Source organism: Pieris brassicae, chromosome 8 (assembly GCF_905147105.1).
Source record: "Pieris brassicae chromosome 8, ilPieBrab1.1, whole genome shotgun sequence".
Taxonomy (NCBI): Eukaryota; Metazoa; Arthropoda; class Insecta; order Lepidoptera; family Pieridae; genus Pieris; species Pieris brassicae.
Genome location: NC_059672.1, coordinates 12,338,662 through 12,358,662, shown reverse-complemented (window position 1 = coordinate 12,358,662; position 20,001 = coordinate 12,338,662). Strand labels below are relative to the sequence as shown.

Here is a 20,001-nt window from a genome sequence, read left to right as displayed (position 1 = left end):
TGAAAATTAACAGCTGACATCCGCATTTTATTTGAGGAAAATTTGACTTTGATGCCAAGTAATTAAAAAGCTATTTAAAACGTAGTTTACCATAGAAATATTGTTTTATCTATGTCTGTACAGCTACAACAGGTTTTCCGTAAGTTAGCTCTCTTAGTAAGTCGTTAACCAATCAGATACTTTATATGATTTGCAGTTTAAACTTAAGTTAAGTCGTGCTTAAACTTCTCTGTAAATCTTGTACTAAGCTAGTTGAGTATTGTCCTATATAATTATAAACTTCTATTCCAGTTTAGCTTTAAGATTACCAATAATAGTCTCCAAGATCATTAAATCAACGTAGGCCTGCTTCTTCATACTGAGGTCACTTCATTAGAGAGTAAGAGTTATGACTCATAAAATAAAGAATACACTTGTCATTGCGTACTCTTTTACAAAACGTTCTGTGTACTCTTTTACAAAACATGGTGTGTCTATGATGTCAGTTGTGGTGGAGTCGGCCTGTGGAACATGACTAACGCTATTTCATACTTTGAAGAAATATAATTAATATTATGATGTACATAACACAATGCGACAAAAGTTTACTTCATGAATAATTCACGAACGATTGTACAGTTTGTAATGAAACGCGGGAAGCGGGAAACATGAGAAAAAGTAGCGCCGTTCTATAAATTATACGTACCTTTAAACATTCCCTTTAATAATTATTTATTTATTAAGCACAAAAGAGGTTTAGCATTCGTAGTTCTTTGTAATTATGTCTACTGAGTATAAATTTGAGTAATAAAGATTTGTAAGAAGATAAATTCATGTTGAGTGTAAGCATTTTGTGTGCGCGGAAAAGAGGCAGGAATTAATTGGAAAAAAACCGCTTTTGACAAAGACATTTTTTGTTACGGGTGGCTTTAATGGTACACTTCCGTATCATCAATCTCAAAACCGCTGAGTAATAAGATATTTTGTTCAATATTCCATAATTTGTGGATAAACGCTCATCTTATGAAAGGCACACAAGTAACAAGCATATCAATTAAATTTCCACAATAATGATAAATATCGTTTATTTGTAGTTCTACAATTACGAAGTCTTTAAGAAGTTTTGCCTGGAATTATTTTGGTTATTGGCTTTGCTGTTTAAATTACAATAATTCTTAGCGTGACCTCTCCACGTATCGCAAGGTTCTATTATTATATTATTTTCGTGAAGATCACGGGACACTCTTTAGAGAATTATTAACAAAAATGGCTTATGCCATACGATTTAGCATATCAGCTACAATTACAATTATCGCCTTATGTTAGTCCCTTTTCATAATGTTAAGAGTCTTATACTGAAACTACACAAGATAAGGATCCGAAACCTTCATGTCATGAATATCAAAGAGGTCCAGCAAATTGGATTTATAGCAATTCTATTTCAATATTGTTTTTAAATTGCATATATATTGAATATATTTAAATAAATTTATTTTGATTATGGATAATATTCGCATGTTAATGAAGCTATGAAGCTATACTGGAAATATTCCGTGATAATAAACAAAACAAAAAATATGTTTTGCCGTGTTGCATTACGAAACAAATTAATGAATTGATGTTCGTTTGTCTCTCAAAAAGTCGATGGCTCAACCGTTTTGGTTTATTTTGATCTTGAAATTTTTATGGAAGTCCAGGAAAAGTTTAAACAGTGAGAAGTATGCAAAATAAAACAATATAAAAAAACCTAACAATAAATAATTTAATTTTCCAATACAATGCGTAGCTTAAAACATCTAATGCCTTTTATTATATATATAAATCTTCTTTGCCTGGAATGAAACCTCCCAAACGGCTGATGAGTATTCATGTGGATTCGAGAATGGTTCAGATAATTTAAAATTTTATATTTTTTGTTCGTTTTTTAGTTGAATTTTTTGTATTTGTGTTTCAGTTTTCCTGGTTATTAATGCATATTATTGCATTATGCATATATATTTTAATTACAACTTAATTTAAGTAGATCGTAGGTCGCGTCCAGATATATAACCATATTTTCTATTATTTTTTTTATATTTAGGAATTGACGTGGTTAAAGTTATGTTAATTACATATATCTCAGAATGTTTACATGAATTGTTTTTCAGGGTTTTCACTTTTTGCAAGAAAGCAAAATGATTTATTTTATGTATGACGGCAATAATCCTGGTTTTGATTATTGGATATATAAGAACGCACAAAAGATCACAAAATAAACGTTAAGTTAAGTAAAAGATAGTATAGACACTTATTTTAAAATCCATGTAAAAACAAATTACTCATAGATGCAAGATTTAGATTCGAATCAAATTGTACATTTTCCTCCTGACAAGAATAATTATTTCCACGATATACTGTAATAAAAATAATTAACGAATTAATCAGATGTGTTTTTAAAAGGGGTTTTCTATGCTCAATATATGCTTATCAGGTTAGATAAGACAAACATCGCAACAACATTCAGACAAAAAAGGCTGTTGGATCTTTGTTTATATAAAAAAAATATAATTAATAATAATTTATTTTGTAAGGCAATCAATCAATCAAGCAATAAGTCCGTGTGAATATTGTGTTAGTTACAACTTTGTCCTAAATTTTATATGAGTAGGTTAGCTTTAAAGAATATTAAATCATAAAATTATGCAGACCATAGCAATGATCCATGTAAGGGCAATCCAGTCCCCCCGCTATAATAGCCACCATGCTGTTAGGGCTCCCTGAGACGCGCCTTACCCCAAAGTAGAAATTTCTAAATTCTACGACAATTTCTGCTTCTAAATTAGAAGAACTGCCAAAAAAGGCTCTGCTACTCATTTCAATCACCACACACAACAGTATCTTATTTTACAAGATACTTGTAATAATAATAATATTAAATGCAGTAATAAACTGGGTATTATTAATAAATTTCTACAAGAAATTTGTTATATTCATTTTTTTCTTGTTATTCTTTATCCTTACTTTCTTCAGTATCATGGAACCCCTTCGCGGTTCACCCGCGCGTTAAAATTGCTGGAGGAAGCCTGAAGGCTTCTCTATTCATTGCTTTCTTTCTGCAGTAACTTCCTGCTAACGCATGTATATCCCCTTGGTCCTTTCCATACAAGAAATTTTCAAGAAGCTGAAATCATAACACCGGATTTTAATGAAATAAAAAAGGGAAATGTAGCTACTAACATTTTAGTAAAACCATAATTTAAAAACGCTAACATTTCACACAATCATGCGAAATTCCAATAACAAAGCAACGTTGGTCTAGTGAATTCAGCACGCGACTTCTACTCCTTAGGTCGTGGTTCGATCCCCGACTGTGGACCAATGGACTTTGTGACTATGGGCGCATTAAACATTTGCTCGCACGGTGAAGGAAAACATCTTGAGAAAACCGGCATGTCATTTATTTAATTATATGTAATCTTACAGCTAACATACATATTATAAAACAGAATACTTATAGACAATACAGAAAGGGAAAACAGATTACATAGATAAACAATATATGACAGAAAAAAACGTAAGTACGTACATTAATGGACTAAAATATATTTAATTTAAACTTTAAAAAAAACTGAAATTCACCACTTGAAACAACAAATAATACTTAATATTTCAAATTACTGCTAAAATCTGAGTCTTCCCGCCTCTTCAAATACTTCCTTCTCGTACAGTTCAACACATCTTCTTCGGTGAGGTGGAAAATGTCAAAATCCCAAAAAGTAGACGGCGTGTGTCAGGTACAGAAGACTGGAACCCCTACTTGAAACATATGTATAAAAATCTGAGGCTCAGACCTACAAGGTTTTTTTACACTTGCAAAAATCAAAGTAAACAAACAGTTACAACATAGACATAGACATTCCCAGAATCATTATTATTTCATTATAATACGTTGATAATTAAATAAAGATCTTATCTAGCACCTTAATATCAGACGGATTATGTAATTATCATGCTCGCATAATTATGACAGGTAATGTACGTGGTCGGTTGATGATACCAAGAACATAATTGTCGGAAAGTCCTTCAAAATACAAAAGTATCAACACAAATTTTAAAGTTTTTATACGTAAAGAAGGAATTAATTAGCGGATCAACGTAAGCAAAGAGAAAAATAAAGGTTTTTCGTGAATGTGTGGTAAACATCATTAGTATAAAAAGGCTGAATAGCGCTAACATTATATAGATGCAAAGAATCTTTGCTAAGAATAACATCAGTGCAGTGTGTGCAATTATAACAAGTAGGTATTTATTCTAATATAATCTTGTTTTATTAAAATTGTGCTTTTATCACAACTTTTCCGTAACGATTTCTACCCTTGACTAAATAAGTCCATAAATTTAATTTTTTGCGGGAAGGTTTGCCTGTTCATTGTGAAAGACAAAACATGCAAGACTAAGTAATAATGATTTGTGAGTTTTTTAATTACTAATTAATTTCCTTGATGTAAAATCATTTCCCTGGAATAACATTTAAATAATTTAAATCAACATATTTCTCTGGATAATGACGCGTTTCAGCAATTACGTACCACATATAATCTTACAAAATATTATTTTATAAAATTTATCCATTCGCTTCGAGTTAATCGTGCTTCCCTATATTAGTCATTTCCATAGATAACATTATAATAAATTCAATCAACATATTTCTCTGGATAATTTCTTCCAGCTATTATTAAGATATAATAGATTTTAATATTTATAGAATCAGTTTCATATTATTAGGTTTATTATTAGAGCAATAGTAATGATATGATATAATAATGCATGCAGTTAAGTTGCAAACGGAATACAATTTGAGCCTATAGGGTTAAAACTTATTACGTTCACGTACCCAATTGATTAATAAAATTTTTATGTAACACATAGAATAGAATTCATTGTCTCAAAATATATAAAGTTAATATTGTTGATATCCTGGGTAAATGTAAAAATAAGTAACTTTATCAATTATGAAGTCGTCTATTATTCAGAGTCAATTAGTCAGATTTACATAACTATAAAATCAACAGAAACGTTCTAATTGATACTTTGATCAAGTTCCTATCTAAATAATACGAGTACATAGCCAATTTGAAATTGATTGAAGTACATATTCAAAACCACTTCAAGTCTAAGTAATGTAAAACTGTCAACCGTTTCCATCAAACTACTATTTTTTTGTCCCGTGAGATTTAAAAAAAAATCATATTATGAAAAGTGTCTCACTTAAGTATAATAACGAAATCGTGATATCATTTAATGAGGAAGGCTGCATAATACACGACTGGATTAATGTTGTTGAAAGGCACAGGTTGTATAGAAAAAATCTATTTACTTCTTATATAACTTCTATTTAAATAGCTTGATTAAAACTTTCCAAAAATTTTAATAAGCTTCAAAGCTCTTTTTTACAAAAACTTATATTTAAATTGTTTTTAAAAGCTCTCCTAATTGGAGAAATTTGTTCTTGTTACCTATTAGTTGAAAGTTATTGTTCTTATTAATAATGGGAAAACATGAGAGCTTCTAATGACAGCTTCTTAAATGTTTCGATAAGTGTTTTATTCCAAATTATCATAGGATTTTAGCCCGTATAAAATAAAAAATGTGCTTTTGGCAAAATAAATTTGTTCACTTTTTGTTAACGTATTGGCTGCATATTTGGTATTTTTATATAAATAACAACTTTTTTTTTAACACTTACATACACTGAGTACAGTCTGAAGAACGAAATAATTAATCGAGTAAAAATCGATTATGCTTTGACAACAGAATTTTTGCGTATTTAAAATTATCTTGTAAAAATCAAATGACAACGACACAAAGCTAAATACGGCTTCTGGAGATTGCCAATGCAGGCTTTTCTGTCTGAGAAAACTCTTTAATAACGTAACACAAAAATACATTAATTGCAATACTCTTTTGTAGTCTTATTTATTTTTCTGAGTACTGATTTATTATACGCATTGATAAAAAGAAAGGCACTGTTTAACTTTAGAATGATCTATGACTAGTATTGATTGTTGTAGTGCAAAAACAAAACAAGTTCTAAGAATAATATTTCACAGACTACAATCAGATCAAACGCAAACAGGTATTGTTAGAATTTAATTGCGTGAGTACTATAATTGCCTTAAAGTTGCGACTTTGTGAAGCCGTCGTAGCGATATCGTATTACAAGTACAAAAGAGAACATTAAGATTTTAGGTATTAATACCATATTATGTAATAATACAAGGTTTTCGCCTGCATACATTTTAGTTAACGATTATTGAAATATTACACAGCTTGTATGGAGAAGAAATGTATACAATTTTTTTTTATTTAAATACACGAATTGGAATAATTTACTTCTTCACTAAATGACAGATTGATACCATCCCTTTCACATATAAGATAACATTTATCTGCATAGACTTAGGAACCCAAATAAAAATCAGTGTATTGTAGTTCAATGTTGTTGAACCATGTTTTAATTATCGCCCGGTGTAGTGGTAATTTCTCTAGTTTCTTTATATATACGATAAATATTATTGATTAAGATTGTTACTGATGACGCGAAATAATAATCAATCTCATTGGAATCAGGGTGCAAAAAGATCGGATGTTTTTCATTTATTTTAGACATATCTGTATATCACGGTAAGAACAAACACTTACCGGGACATGTGATTTATAATCTTAAATGTCCTTTATACTTTGAGTTTGTTAGTTGTATTAAGTAAAAACAAAGTTCATAGGTATAATGTTACAGTAATTTTAGTGGTTCTAAAGTTGTATTTTAGTTACAGATGAAGCTGTTAATTCTTTTGGTGGTAGTCGCGGTGGCAGCAGCCCGCCCAGATGAGAAATACAGCAGCCGATATGACGACTTTGACGTAGACCAGCTAAAGGAAAACCCAAGACTAATGAAATCTTATATACTGTGTTTCCTTGGAGAGGGAAAGTGTACACCAGAAGGAAATGATATTAGCAGTATGTGCCTCTTATATCTATACGCGATGTTACTATATATTTTCTATAATAATTTATCTTCACATCTAAACTAGCCGTATATCACTTTAAAACGTATTGAGTACTAGTACCTACCGCATTACATACCGAAAAAAATTGATAAAGCCGTTTTTGAAGAATGCGACTCACAAACACCAAGTAACTATATTTTTAAAGTAATAGAACTATTGTGAATTAATGCAATATATAAAATCATAATCTAATTACACTTTTATAACAAAAGTAGTTTCTCTTTTTCTGTCAAATTACGAGATTAAAACAGACAGATGAGTAAAACGGTGCCATTAAACTTATGAACTTTTAATAAATAGGAGGATAAGTCTATAACGTGACTGTTTATATGGTATTATGGTACACCCTAATGTAAGGTGTGTTTTACAGTGTACAGAAAATGTATGTTATCTTTCATTATGGATATAGTTTAACCATGAGCACCAGTAGAGCAGTGTTGTTTAACTAGCCGAATTAAACCAAGTATCTCCACATACAATATCTTATAACTTCACTATTCTAGACGATTGTTATATGACAAAATAAAATTATGTTTTTTTTCAGAATGGATTCCAGACGCAGTCGGCAATACTTGTCAAAACTGTTCGGACAAGCAAAAAGTTCTCGTCGCCAAAATGATCAAGACTATGATGGATGAACATAAGGAGGACTGGGAGAAGCTGAAGAACAAATATGACCCAGAGCATACCCACGCTGAAGAACTGAAACAGTTCGTTGAAAAACACCTTCCATAAACAGTTCTTGAACCTTGATTTCTTGATACTTTCATGTAAAATAAAGTTTGATTTATAAAATGCTAAAGATTTTTTTATTAGTAAGGCAACCAGCGAAGGAAGTAGGTAGGGTCTATTCGCGAAACGCTCACTCGTTGTTAGGCGTGTAATAGACTAATATTTTTAGCCACTCCTGTCGGCGGTTACCTATAATAATTTGACCGATAAAATTGTCCGAAAAAATGTACGGATTTTTTTAAATTCCAAACAAAATTGTCGTAGAACTACACGTCCGAGAAAAATATAAAATTTATACGACTTTTTGTACCGACACTAACGTCGTCATTATTATTTTACCATTATGGTATTTAGAACCCAACCCCATTTTTATTCAAATAGACTTTTGCCTTTATAATTGCTAAGTAACAAAGACAAATATCTTTATTTTTAATAAAATTAAGGTCAAAAATTTGTGATGGAGGCATTACAATCCTTGGCAGAGTTCTGTATCTATTTCGTAACAATTTGCTTTTTCTAATACGCTAGGAGAACTTCCTGTGGTCGACACGATGTCTTAGGCATGGCTGGCTTTTTAGTTCTAAGGGTTGGCAGTTACCACACGATGAGTGTTAAATGCTCACATGGTCTGAAAAAATCATTGAACCTAGAACCTCAGGATACTTCACTACTTCAGAATACATACACAAGAAAGTTTTAATTTTTAGTTATAAATAGTTTCATATTGACTATGTATTTTAAAATCTAAAACTCTTAAGTTGAGAATGAAACCCAATTGATGCCAGCACAGCAGGAAGGCGAGGATAGTGATATAATAACATTGGAAAATGCTCATTGTATCAAAAATGTTAATAAAAATCTTATTTAATTGTCTTGCAACTGGGTTAAGTACAACCAAGAACATTGTTCGCTATAAAAAAATGTTGTATATATTTTTAAACAAAAAACATATCTCGTGGAAGTGAAGTGAAGAATTGAAGAATTATTCAATTCTTTCTCAACTTTACTTAAATAAAACAAAAAGTTCGTATAAAATAAATGTTCACAGCAACTTCCCTTGCGTTAAAGTTTTATAACAACCCGACTCTACTTCAAGTCAGAAGTAAAAACTTACTACAAAGGCACACTTTGATATCATAAATATTAAGCATTTAATTGTGCAAGTCGTACCTACAAACATCACAACAAGTTCATTTTTTTAAAGTTAGTATAGTTTTTTTATGTAATAGGGGCAAACGGGCAGGATCGCTGATGTTAAGTGCCAATGGATACTCACATTGCCACAAGGCTCGCAAGTGCTTTGGCGGCCTTTTAAGAATTGAAGGACCCTAAGTCGAATTGGTTCGCAAATACTTCACTGGGCAGCTGGCTCCTCATAGTGGAGGTGCGCGGCAAAAACAAGGTTCTGACATGTTAAAATATTAGTATAATATATAAATTTAAATGAAGACTATATAATATTACTAATATCTTTAAAATCAATTTTATAGCCAATTTCATTATAATTCATAATGTCGTTGAATAACCTCATTATAAGAATAACTTATCAAGTGCCTTTTCATAGCACAACGACGGTAGAATTAATTATGCCTGGGCGTGATCAAAAAAATAATTCCAAGCTTACTTCTTAACATTGCCTGATACTGAATGGCGTCTTGGAAACGAACCGTGGTACTTGTAAAACTTGACGACGTCGCACTTCACTCTCGGTCGAGCCTCTTGAGGCACGGCTTGTAATCAGATAATTTCAATTTTTCTTTTACGTTTCCGTAAACGCTGGAAAGCTCTGCTCAACAAGAACAAAGTGTTAAGCTTAATTTAACTGTAAGGACTATTTCTATTTCTTAGAACTTAATGATATAGAAGTAGTATAAAAAAATTGTTGTCTTTTCGCAGATTACTCACCTAACATACTTTTGGCTCATACCAAGAGTTTTGTTTATTAACATAATCAGTAGAGATTACTATCCACTTTATTCATTAAAAAATGTCTTTAGAGAGAGATTCAACCCAATGCATGGACGCCGCCACAAGCGGACATTTGATAATGACTGCATAGGGGTATGGGGCGCTATTTAGTACATATTTCGAGTGATATAGATACAAGTCAACACCAACCGGGCCGGTGGCTGGCCATGCGTCAAACCCGTGAACGGGTGCAATATATGCGGTGATGTTAGTTATTTAGACTATGTATTTGTGTGTTGTTCCCACGAGAATGTAAGTACGTGCTCTTATTTCACCATGCCTCCTACTGATGCCATGTAGAACATGGTGTAATGGTTGCAGCGTTACCTCTTTATACCAATTCATATCCAAGCACTAGGATCGTTTAACTATTCATTTATATTATAATAGGCCTTAGCAAGCTGTTTTACTTTAATGTACGATTTAAGTTTATTTACTGACAACATTTGTATCTCACTATTTTGTTGATAAAACGTATACAATTGACTTGGAAAGAATTACTCGTTTTATGCAGCCTTGTGGTTGGTGCACTAATTTTGTCTTTATTACGAGTACTATAATAATGGAAACTACTATTCTTTTTAAAGGTATCTATATTTTTCCGCACATACAAAATATTCTCATAAATGTATTAACTTGCCAAAGGCAAAATATGTAATTCCCTAGACTACCTTCGGACTGACTCCCGTGGGGACAACCCACACATCGCTCTTATAGTCCACTTTTGCACTACAAATATCGATTTAATGTCAGCTTATTACCCCACAAAATAACACTATATGACATGATGCTATGAAAATACCTGAAATAAACAAGCTTTGCTGTATTCTCATATGTAATATCGCGTATCTTTTTTACTGCGAACGCTGCAGAAGCCTATTCGAAAGACCTTCTATGTGTAGGCCCCACTGGAGTTTACTATTTAAAGTAATTCCTAAGAACACGGCATTATCAACAAAGTGTATGTCCTCATCTTTAATTATTATTTGAGAATTACTACTTTTTACATTTGTAGTTACAAATTTAATACATTTTGGTCTTCTTTTCGTTTAGCTTAAGGTTATTTGTATTAAACCAGTGAACTACACTGGAAATGGCACTGTTTACATTCTCTTGAGAATCCATCACATAACTTGTGATGGATTTCGTCGTTTCACTTTAAATAAAAGCGAAGTGTCATCAGCAAACAGTAAAACAGATTTATTTTATTATTATTAATTACCTAGACGACATGTAGAACATGGTGTAATGGTTGCAGCTCCTTACAAACATTGTGTAACACAAAAAACGTGGTGATTAATAAGATTGGCGAAGAGTTTATTACCAGATCTTCTCTTCCGCTCTACGCCCTTGATTTGACAACTGGCAGTAAATGTAAAATTAGAAGAATTTCTTATGTATTTATTTTTTGACGTTCATAAGTGTACATTGTGTTACCTATATGAATAAATAATATTGCATTTTGAATTTTGACATATACTTATACAAGAGTACCTAGGTAACATTGAATATGTTTAGAAAATGAAAAATGGCTTAATGTAGAAAGTTGAAAATACTTTTATTGTTTTTCGAAACAATCTCCGTTCCTCTCTACACATCATCGCATTCGATAGAACCACTAAGAAAAGCAGTGGGCGCATTCTTCCTTAGGGGTCTCTTCTATGGCATTTTCGTACGCTTTCACCGCATCTTCATGGTTCGTAAAGCGAATACGTCGAATTTTATAATTAGTTCTTGGGAATAAATGAAAGTCGCAGGGTCAGGACTGTATGGCGGATGACTCATTATTTCGACACCTGCCATAGTCAAATATTCAACAGTCTGTTTTCCGTAGTGCGCTGAAGCATTCACGTGGTGAAGGAGGATCCTGCTTCGAAGGCGAAGACAATATCAAACAGCCAGATATACCAGTCTGCAGTAACTGTCCTCCTATCTTCTAGCACAACTGTCGCGATTGCCCTTTCCGACCAAAGAATGAGGCAATCATCTTTTTTCCTTGACTTCTTCCTTTTTTACCTTAGTTGGCCGATCCTCGAAAGGAAACACCCACTGAGCTGATTGTCTTTTGGTTTCGGGTTCGTAGCAATATATCCAGCTTTACGATGTTAAATACAGCATTTGAGTCACCGCCGTTGAACTTATCTAAACATTTAGGGACACCAGTCCATACTAAGATGTTTCTGGTGGTCTTTAACCAACGATGGGTAATCCATCTGGCATAAAGCTTCCTGACGCCTAAATGTTCGTGTAATATTTTTTGAACTTGACTCATACAAATGCCTAGGCTTGCCCGTATCTGTTTATAGGTCACTCTCTTATCTTTCTCCATCAAGCGTCGTACAGAAGATAACATCAGTGCTGTCGCTGTTAAAGAACGTCTACGTTTAAACTCGTTAAACCAATTATAAATACTGGTACGAGATGGGGCTTCATTAAGAAATTCTAATGGCAGCCTATCATAGCTTTGTTGTTGAGTAAGCCCATTCTCGCGATAGGTTCATTTTCACGTGTAACAATAGTTTTAGATTTGCCGCCAATCCACAAATACAAACAAATACAATACATTACACAATAGTTACAAAAGGTTACAAAAGAGTTCTAAATTTCTTTCTTAAAAAAAAAATAGCAATGTTTCTAACTGACTTCTAAACATTTTCAGTGTTACCCACGTATGAATCTGTCGTTTAATATCTGCAAAGCAGTGATTAAGATATAAATTACTTTTTAAAAATAAACAAATTATAACTAGAACACAGTTATGACTTGTATTAATATTATGAGGTTTGAAAACACCACTCAGGAGACCGTAATCTTTCATCTGTAGCATTAAACAGAACTCACACGAGCGTACAAATTAGAGCAAATGAACATATCATATTAATTTATCAAGTAATGGGTTATTTTCGTTATATATATATACATATGTTATTTTTATATGAGATACCTAATATGTATATTTATTAATGGATATTAGGGCTACGAAATAAAATAAAGAATCTATTGAATATCGTAGACAGTCAAGTTAGGATTGTGATTGTGATCCATGAATAATGTCTCGGCATGTTTCAAATAATTAATGTAATGCGCTTTTGTAATGTAATGCTACCGTCGCAAGCTTCGCATCAGCTCGATCCAAAGAGTGACGATTGAAAGAGTCGTTCAACGAATCGAGAAGAGACGGAAGTTTATGCAGACTGTCAAAATGCGGAAAGTCGCATATCTCAGACACGTTTTGCGTCATTAACAATACGACTTGTTGCAGCTCAATAATAATGAGAACAATTCAAGGCAAGAGACAGGCTGGTAGAAGGAAGAGGTCGTTGCGGAAAGTATGGGAGTGGACTCGCATAACATCCGCCGAGGATCTGTTTAGACTAACGCTAAATACCTAATCCAATGTGTTAACAACCTTTAGAAATAAAGTGACCTGAAGAAGATGAGAGAGATGGATTCTCTCATCTACTAAAATCTAACGCGCATTGCGAGTATTCCACCACGGCAATACTCTTACGACTTAACATTTGCTATGTGATGTTTATTTGAGCGTTGCTTTTTTAAAGTAATTGTAATATTATCAACGTACTTATTTCAAATACAAACAAAGCATCGAAAGAAAAATAACTGACATATTGAATGTAACCAGCTAATCCTAAATCGCAAAATAAAAGCACGAGTTTCAATTAAGTATAGTCTATATACTTAAGAATGTATGCGCTTTGGTAAAACCTTGGTGTTAATAAATAACGAGATTTTCCTTAAACACTACATGTTCTATAAACATACTACAGACCAGAGGTAAAATGTGTGTATGTTGTATCAAACTAAACGCGCCTAGGTTTCGTCTTTTGATTTACATTTTAAACTCATTTAGTCAATACTACTTATTTTATAAACTATTCTTGACAGTCAGAAGGGAATTTAATTTGCATAACAAATGAATACATGATTATGTATCACACGTCCGTCGCGTCCAAGCACGCGAATGGAAAAAAAGCAACTGAGGTCAGCAGACAAAATCCCGTCCCGGAATAACATCAGATGATGTAAGTCAGCAGGCAAATTTCCTCTATGACTATACAAAGATTCTGAAAAAAAAAGGCATCACTTATAAGCTTTGGTCTCAATGAGCTTCTGTATAACAAATGAAGTAGCTTATGTAATTTATTTATTAGAGAATTGTGTAACACAATTTACGATTTCATTATAAAATCTATTTATAGGTCTTTGAAACACAAGTCAAGCAAATTAGGATCAAAGAAGTGAATCCTTTGATTAAAATTAAATTATAAATTAAGTATTGTTTTAGGTACAACAACAGTATTGCTATTATAAAAAATATTATTCTTATAATTATTAATTCCCACGGTCTTTTATACATATATTATTCCCTTTTTTGCGGGTTTTTTAGTCACCCGAATAACTGAGATAAATGCAAATATGATATGGTATTTTTATGAATATTAATAAAAATAATGTCTTATATTAATTAATAATGTCTTACCTATAAATTTATATATCTTTTGAAGTAAAACTTCTTTATTGGCGTTGGAAATGCGGAGTAGGGATAGCATGTCGTTTAACAATGATACTAATAATTCTATTACAATTAATGAAATTCTGTAATAATCTTAGTAGTGATAAGGTAAAATGAAATAATTGTATTATTTGTGTTCATGTCTATGATAGATAATAAAGCATTTTGCTAAAATTTATCTAATTTAACTTTATTTAACCAATTTCTGTAAAGTTGCATATAGTAGATATTTTTTCTAAAAATAAGGTCATAAAGAATTTTCACTTCTTACGTGTACACGCATATTAGTGAATTTGACATTATAACTAAGCAAAACACTCAGTTTTATATCGGGCAGCCCGGCCATACGACTAGTTATGCCTTGACTTGTTTAAGCTATCGCGGAATATGGTTATTGTTTGTTCCCTTTTGTTAATTTTAGAACCTTTACATATGTAAATATTATGTATCCCACCTCTGACTATATTTTTAGTGTAATTGATTGTTATTAAACATAATTTTTGTGATGATAACGAAATGAATAAATAAATAATGTTTTTTTTATAATTTTATTGACCAAAATCTAAAATAGACTATGGTCGGATATTACTATTATTTACAGTATTAATAACTTGCGTGCCTAAAGGTTGTTTACGATTATGTCTTGCTATGTTCTGAAATACTTGTTTAATCCATGAAATGATATTTTTGTTTAAGCGTCAATCAACGTAAAATTTGATAACGACCTGTAGGAGTATTACGGAAAACGAAATTGTTTCACTTTCATTGCATACAAGCAGCTCAGGCATTGAATTCAGAAACGACTTTCCTTCCTTCCTACGTACTCCTTTTTAATTCAAACTAGATAGCAACGTACATTGATCGCCACTTAAACCATTCCGATCCATCTAAGATTGAAATTTCCATTTTAATTATTTTTTCGTGAGCTTTTGTCAAGTTTAATTTAAATTCCAATTTCGAATCTAAAAACGATATCCTTTCCTTGACTACGAACAAGTGACTTGTTTTTATTGTATCCAAACCGTTTAAAAAAAATCATAGGTTACTAAGACACCATCTCACCGTTTAATAAATAACCAATATTTAACTAAACAGGTCTTTATAAGTCATCATTTATGTTAATTATTAAATTGTATTAAATATTTTTAATTCCAAGGTCGATTGCGTCATACGTGTTCTATAATATAATTTTTAAGTTAGTGTTTTTATAAATAATATAACAATATTTATCTATACGCTTAAGTTTCAGCTCATGGTAACGATTCGCGGAATATTTTTACTCGTATAAATCGGTGAATTATGGGAAAGCATTAGTCATTTAACACACTGCTTTCCGGACACATAGAATACATTGCGAAAATTTATCAAAATACACTAGGCTTAGCCTAATCCTTCAGTGGTAATAATAATAATATCTCCCACCAAAACCCCCTTTCCTGAACATGAACCTCTATTCTTACCCTTAATTGGTGTTATGTTTCTTGGGCAGTGTTTACCAACACCTATAACCTACTTTAGGGTTGTACATTACTTAAGAATCTAAAAATATAGGTAACCTGCTAATCTAATAAATAAATCTAAATATTATCTACTAGAGGCATATTCGGCTTAGAACGAGTTAAGGTCGTTGGCGGTTGTTCAAGGGATGTTCAAATAAATGTCGAATCTAAGGGAATTGAAACACAACAGCTTATAACATAAAATTAGGGATACTGGGGTTGCGAAGCTGATTTAACAAAAAAACTGTGATTTACTTATGGGTTCTTAAAACTAAGTGACGCATCTGTTTCGTGTAGCCAGGATATAAGTCATGGCGACCTTTCGTATCGGATATATATATATATAAGAATTTATTCTTTGTGTAAGTGTGAAAGATGATTGTTAACATTTCCTTTGCGCTATTCATCAATAACTAATATATATCACTTAACTAACTATGTATAAATATATTTATATGTAATCTAACGTTAGTTGAGTGACGTCTGGATTTTTAATTTTTGATTACGATTTTAATTACGATTTGATAATAAATATATGAATAAAAATGTTACTCAGGGCTAATGTAGTATTTAAATGGCAAAAGTTTTTTAAAATACAAAACTACAAATATTTAATCTTTGTAATCAAATCAAATTATTATGCCACAATGACCACGACTTGACACTAAATGACAAGAACTGGTACAAGCTTTCCCAATGTCATGTTTGAATTTAGACCCATTTGCGATTATTATGCAAGTTGAAATTTTAATTGTCATAAGAGAGATACAATATACAGATACAATCAAACTTCAAAAAATTCATAGACGCATTCTCATAGACGCTGCACTACTAATTTATTCGTCTGTGGGGAAATTCACAGCTCGCAAACAAATCACTGCATATCTATTGCAAAGGTAGAAATCTCTTGTAACTCTAAGATTCTTAGATATACACAATCGCGCTATTGTGGGGCAATCATTAAGACCTTTTATAAAATATATCTAGTACTAGTTATTTAAGTTTTCAACTTCACTATTACTATTACGGAAACAATAGATAGTTTGCTATACTCGGTTCACTTACTTAACAAATAAAATATATTTATTGACAATGGAGCATGAGGGAAAATAACTTTTCGATTTTCCAGTATTTTAAGTAGGTAGGGTCTTCTGTGTCTGCTGTATCAATTGACGGAAAATTGAAGGGACATGGACAAACAATGTAACTAGTCTGTACATAAAAACTTTTCTTTTGCTCCACTTCTTAATTCATTTTGAATTTGGAACACGTATATTATTTTAAAAACATCTTACATATTTTTTCGTCTTCATTATCAAATTACAATATGGAATGGGGTGTTAACTGAAGTGAACTACAAAGGCTGTATAAGCCAGAATTCGTTGACGCACCCATTAGAAAGCAAAAAATCGTATCGCATTCCCGATAGGACTCTGTTACGTATTATAAAACAAGACCTGAAGCTCGGTGCTTTTCGTCGTTATACAGGACATACCCTGAATCAATATTTACAATTAAAAAGACTGGACCGAATAAAAAACGAAGAAATATCCTTTGAAAAAAAATTCTCGATTGAACACTACAAAATGATAAAGTACGCACACATCTCTAATGAAGTCCAGTGCTCAAGTGGTTGGAAAGGTACAACGTGATCAGCGTCATGCGTCAGTGCTGGTTTGGTGGGGTGTGTCTTGTCAAAGAGTCTATATTTTTGTAAAAAGGAGTGAAAACCTCAGGAAAAGTGTATCAAGATACAGTCTTGGATTATGTTGTGAAATCTCTCAGCAACACACTTTTTTAAAACATACCGTGTACTTTCCAGCAGGATTTTGCACCAGATCACAAGGCACGAACTACCCAAGCCTGGCTCGAATCCAACGTCCCGGACATTATAAGAGCTGAAGACTGGCCCTCATCTAGCCCAGACCTTAACCCTTTTGACTTCAAATTATAGTCAGTTATAGAGGATATGGCCTGCTCTAAACGACACGGCGACATTGAAAAATCTTTGGAGTAAGCAGTGGTGAAATTTCCCTTGAAAGCAGTGTGTAAATCCACAGATAAGGCCTGTATAAAAGCCAAAGGTGGTCATTTCAAATAGAATATTTTGTGTCGAGAATTTAATAAATATACATTTTAATAATATTACATTACTTCATTAAATGCATTTTCATTTGTAATAGAATTTATATCTGGACTGAGTTATATAGATACCTGGGTAACACTGAAAATGTTTAGAACTGTCCAATTAGAAACATTGCTAATGAAAACTTTTTTGCATTTCAATTTTAGAACTCTTTGGTAACCTAATATAGAAAATTGCATTGCATTGCATTTATCATTTATTTTTGTTAATTGGTTCGTTAAGGGCTTACTCAACAACAAAGCTATGGTAGGCTGCGATTAGCATTTCTTAATGAAGCCCCATCTCGTGCCAGTATTTACAATTGGTTTAACGAGTTTCAGCGTGGACGTAGCAATCTCAATGATGATCCGCGTGAGGGGCGTCCTTTCGCAGCGACTACTGAAGATAACATAGGTAAGGTAACTAAGGTAAAGAAACGAAGAAGTGAAGGAAAGAAGATGATTGCCTCATTCTTTGGTCGGCAAGGTGATTTCGCGACAGTTGCGCTCGAAGATAGAATGATAGTTACTGCAGACTGGTATGAATGAAGATGCGGTGAAAGCGGTACGCAAAAGCTATAGAAGAGACCCTCTAAGGAAGAATAGGCCCACTGCTTTTCTCAGTGGTTCCATCGAATGCGATGATGTCTAGAGAGGGACGAAAGACAATAAAAGTATTGGCAACTTTCTACATTAAGCGATTTTTCATTTTCTAAACATTTGCAGTGTTACCTAGGTATAACCGTCCCATCGTCGTGTGGCTGTGAAAACATTAATTTCTTTAAATAGAAAATTTTATGTAATCATAATATCAAATAGTTTTGATACGTGACGTGACAGGGTCTCGCTGACCACGCTTGCTGAAAGCACTCAAATAGAGGTAAGCTTAATAATTGAAAGTTATAGAAATTTATTTTATATTTGTAGTTCTTGCGAATAATTAGAAAAACACTCATTATCTTAACTTATTGATTTATACAACCCACGCATCATCTATTTTGAAACAAAGAGGCGTCCACATAAAAGAATTTCAACCAGAGATTACCTCGATATAATCCAAAAGTCGAAGTTGCAAGCGTTGGAAGTTTTACAACGATCAAGCCTGAAGGTCAATGGCGGTGGGCGCGTCGCCAACTCTAAACAATTGCTAAGTGCATTCGGACAATTTCTTTAATTGACCCCGCTGTTAGGGCAATTTCTACGTGATTGCGGTCGCACGGCAACTGTAGAATGGTAATGCAATGTTCTACTGTATTGTTATTACAATGCACTGCATGGACTATTTCTTAATAGCTTCAGGAACAAAAGTGCAAATTTTATATAATATTCCTGCGTTTAAACAATAAATATACTCGTTAAAAATTTGTAAACATGCATTTTTATTTTCATACAAGATTACAACATACCATCAGAAATTAATCGATACAGATGGCCCCGTCATCGTGCCTCCTTCTTAAGAATATTACCATAGCAACATCCTTAAGTAAGGCCATCTTCACATTTCACCAAATGTTATGTTACGTAAACTATATTATTCATGTTATAAACACTAAGGCAAGACAACAGACATAATATATCTTCGACTACAGCGGCAAGCAGTTTGCAGTTTGGTTGCAGTCATAAAAATATCAACTTTCGTATCTCTATTTCAATGGTTGAATAAAAATCTTTGTTGCAAAAGCTCTCTACGTCGTAGCAGGTAAACTTTTAAGGAGATGCTACGACCGACATCTGTAGAACCCATGACAACGAGACATAATAGTGTCTACGTGAAACGAGTTAATAATATCCATCTAAATATTTGCTTAATTGTTTATGAGATGATGAGTTTATTGCACTTCATTATACATAGTTCATGACTGAAGAATTAAGTCAAATGTATTTAACTAGGAGATTATGATTCATGAATATTTATTACAGTTTCAGAGCGAATGGGTTATGATCAAAAGTAACGAAATAAAATACGCTTCTGTTGAATTAGCATAACGGGGTGGCTATTTTTTGATTTCACTTTGACATCAAACAATGTTTTAGCTTGTAAATTTTTAAAACTAGAAGCATTTTTCGTGTACAAAATAGAATGCAGAAAACAGAATAAATGAACACCTCATGTATATTG

At 32.4% G+C, this 20,001-nt stretch overlaps 1 protein-coding gene across 1 annotated transcript; it reads left to right on the top strand.

The window, feature by feature from the left end:
• Positions 1 to 4,135: 4,135 nt before the first annotated feature.
• On the top strand, positions 4,136 to 7,815 carry LOC123713470 (ejaculatory bulb-specific protein 3-like). The gene is made up of 3 exons (XM_045667148.1): positions 4,136 to 4,256; positions 6,786 to 6,975; positions 7,570 to 7,815. Exons 2-3 carry the CDS (start codon positions 6,792 to 6,794, stop codon positions 7,758 to 7,760), a joined length of 375 nt encoding a protein of 124 aa, XP_045523104.1. The 5' UTR covers positions 4,136 to 4,256; positions 6,786 to 6,791; the 3' UTR covers positions 7,761 to 7,815.
• Positions 7,816 to 20,001: the final 12,186 nt, after the last annotated feature.

What these genes read in the sequence shown, in the direction of transcription:
- LOC123713470 (XM_045667148.1), top strand. Translation starts at nt 6,792, where the DNA reads ATGAAGCTGTTAATTCTTTTGGTGGTAGTCGCGGTGGCAGCAGCCCGC. An exon ending in AGAAGGAAATGATATTAGCA is followed by an intron (nt 6,976 to 7,569) that starts GTATGTGCCTCT and finishes GTTTTTTTTCAG; the next exon opens with AATGGATTCCAGACGCAGTC.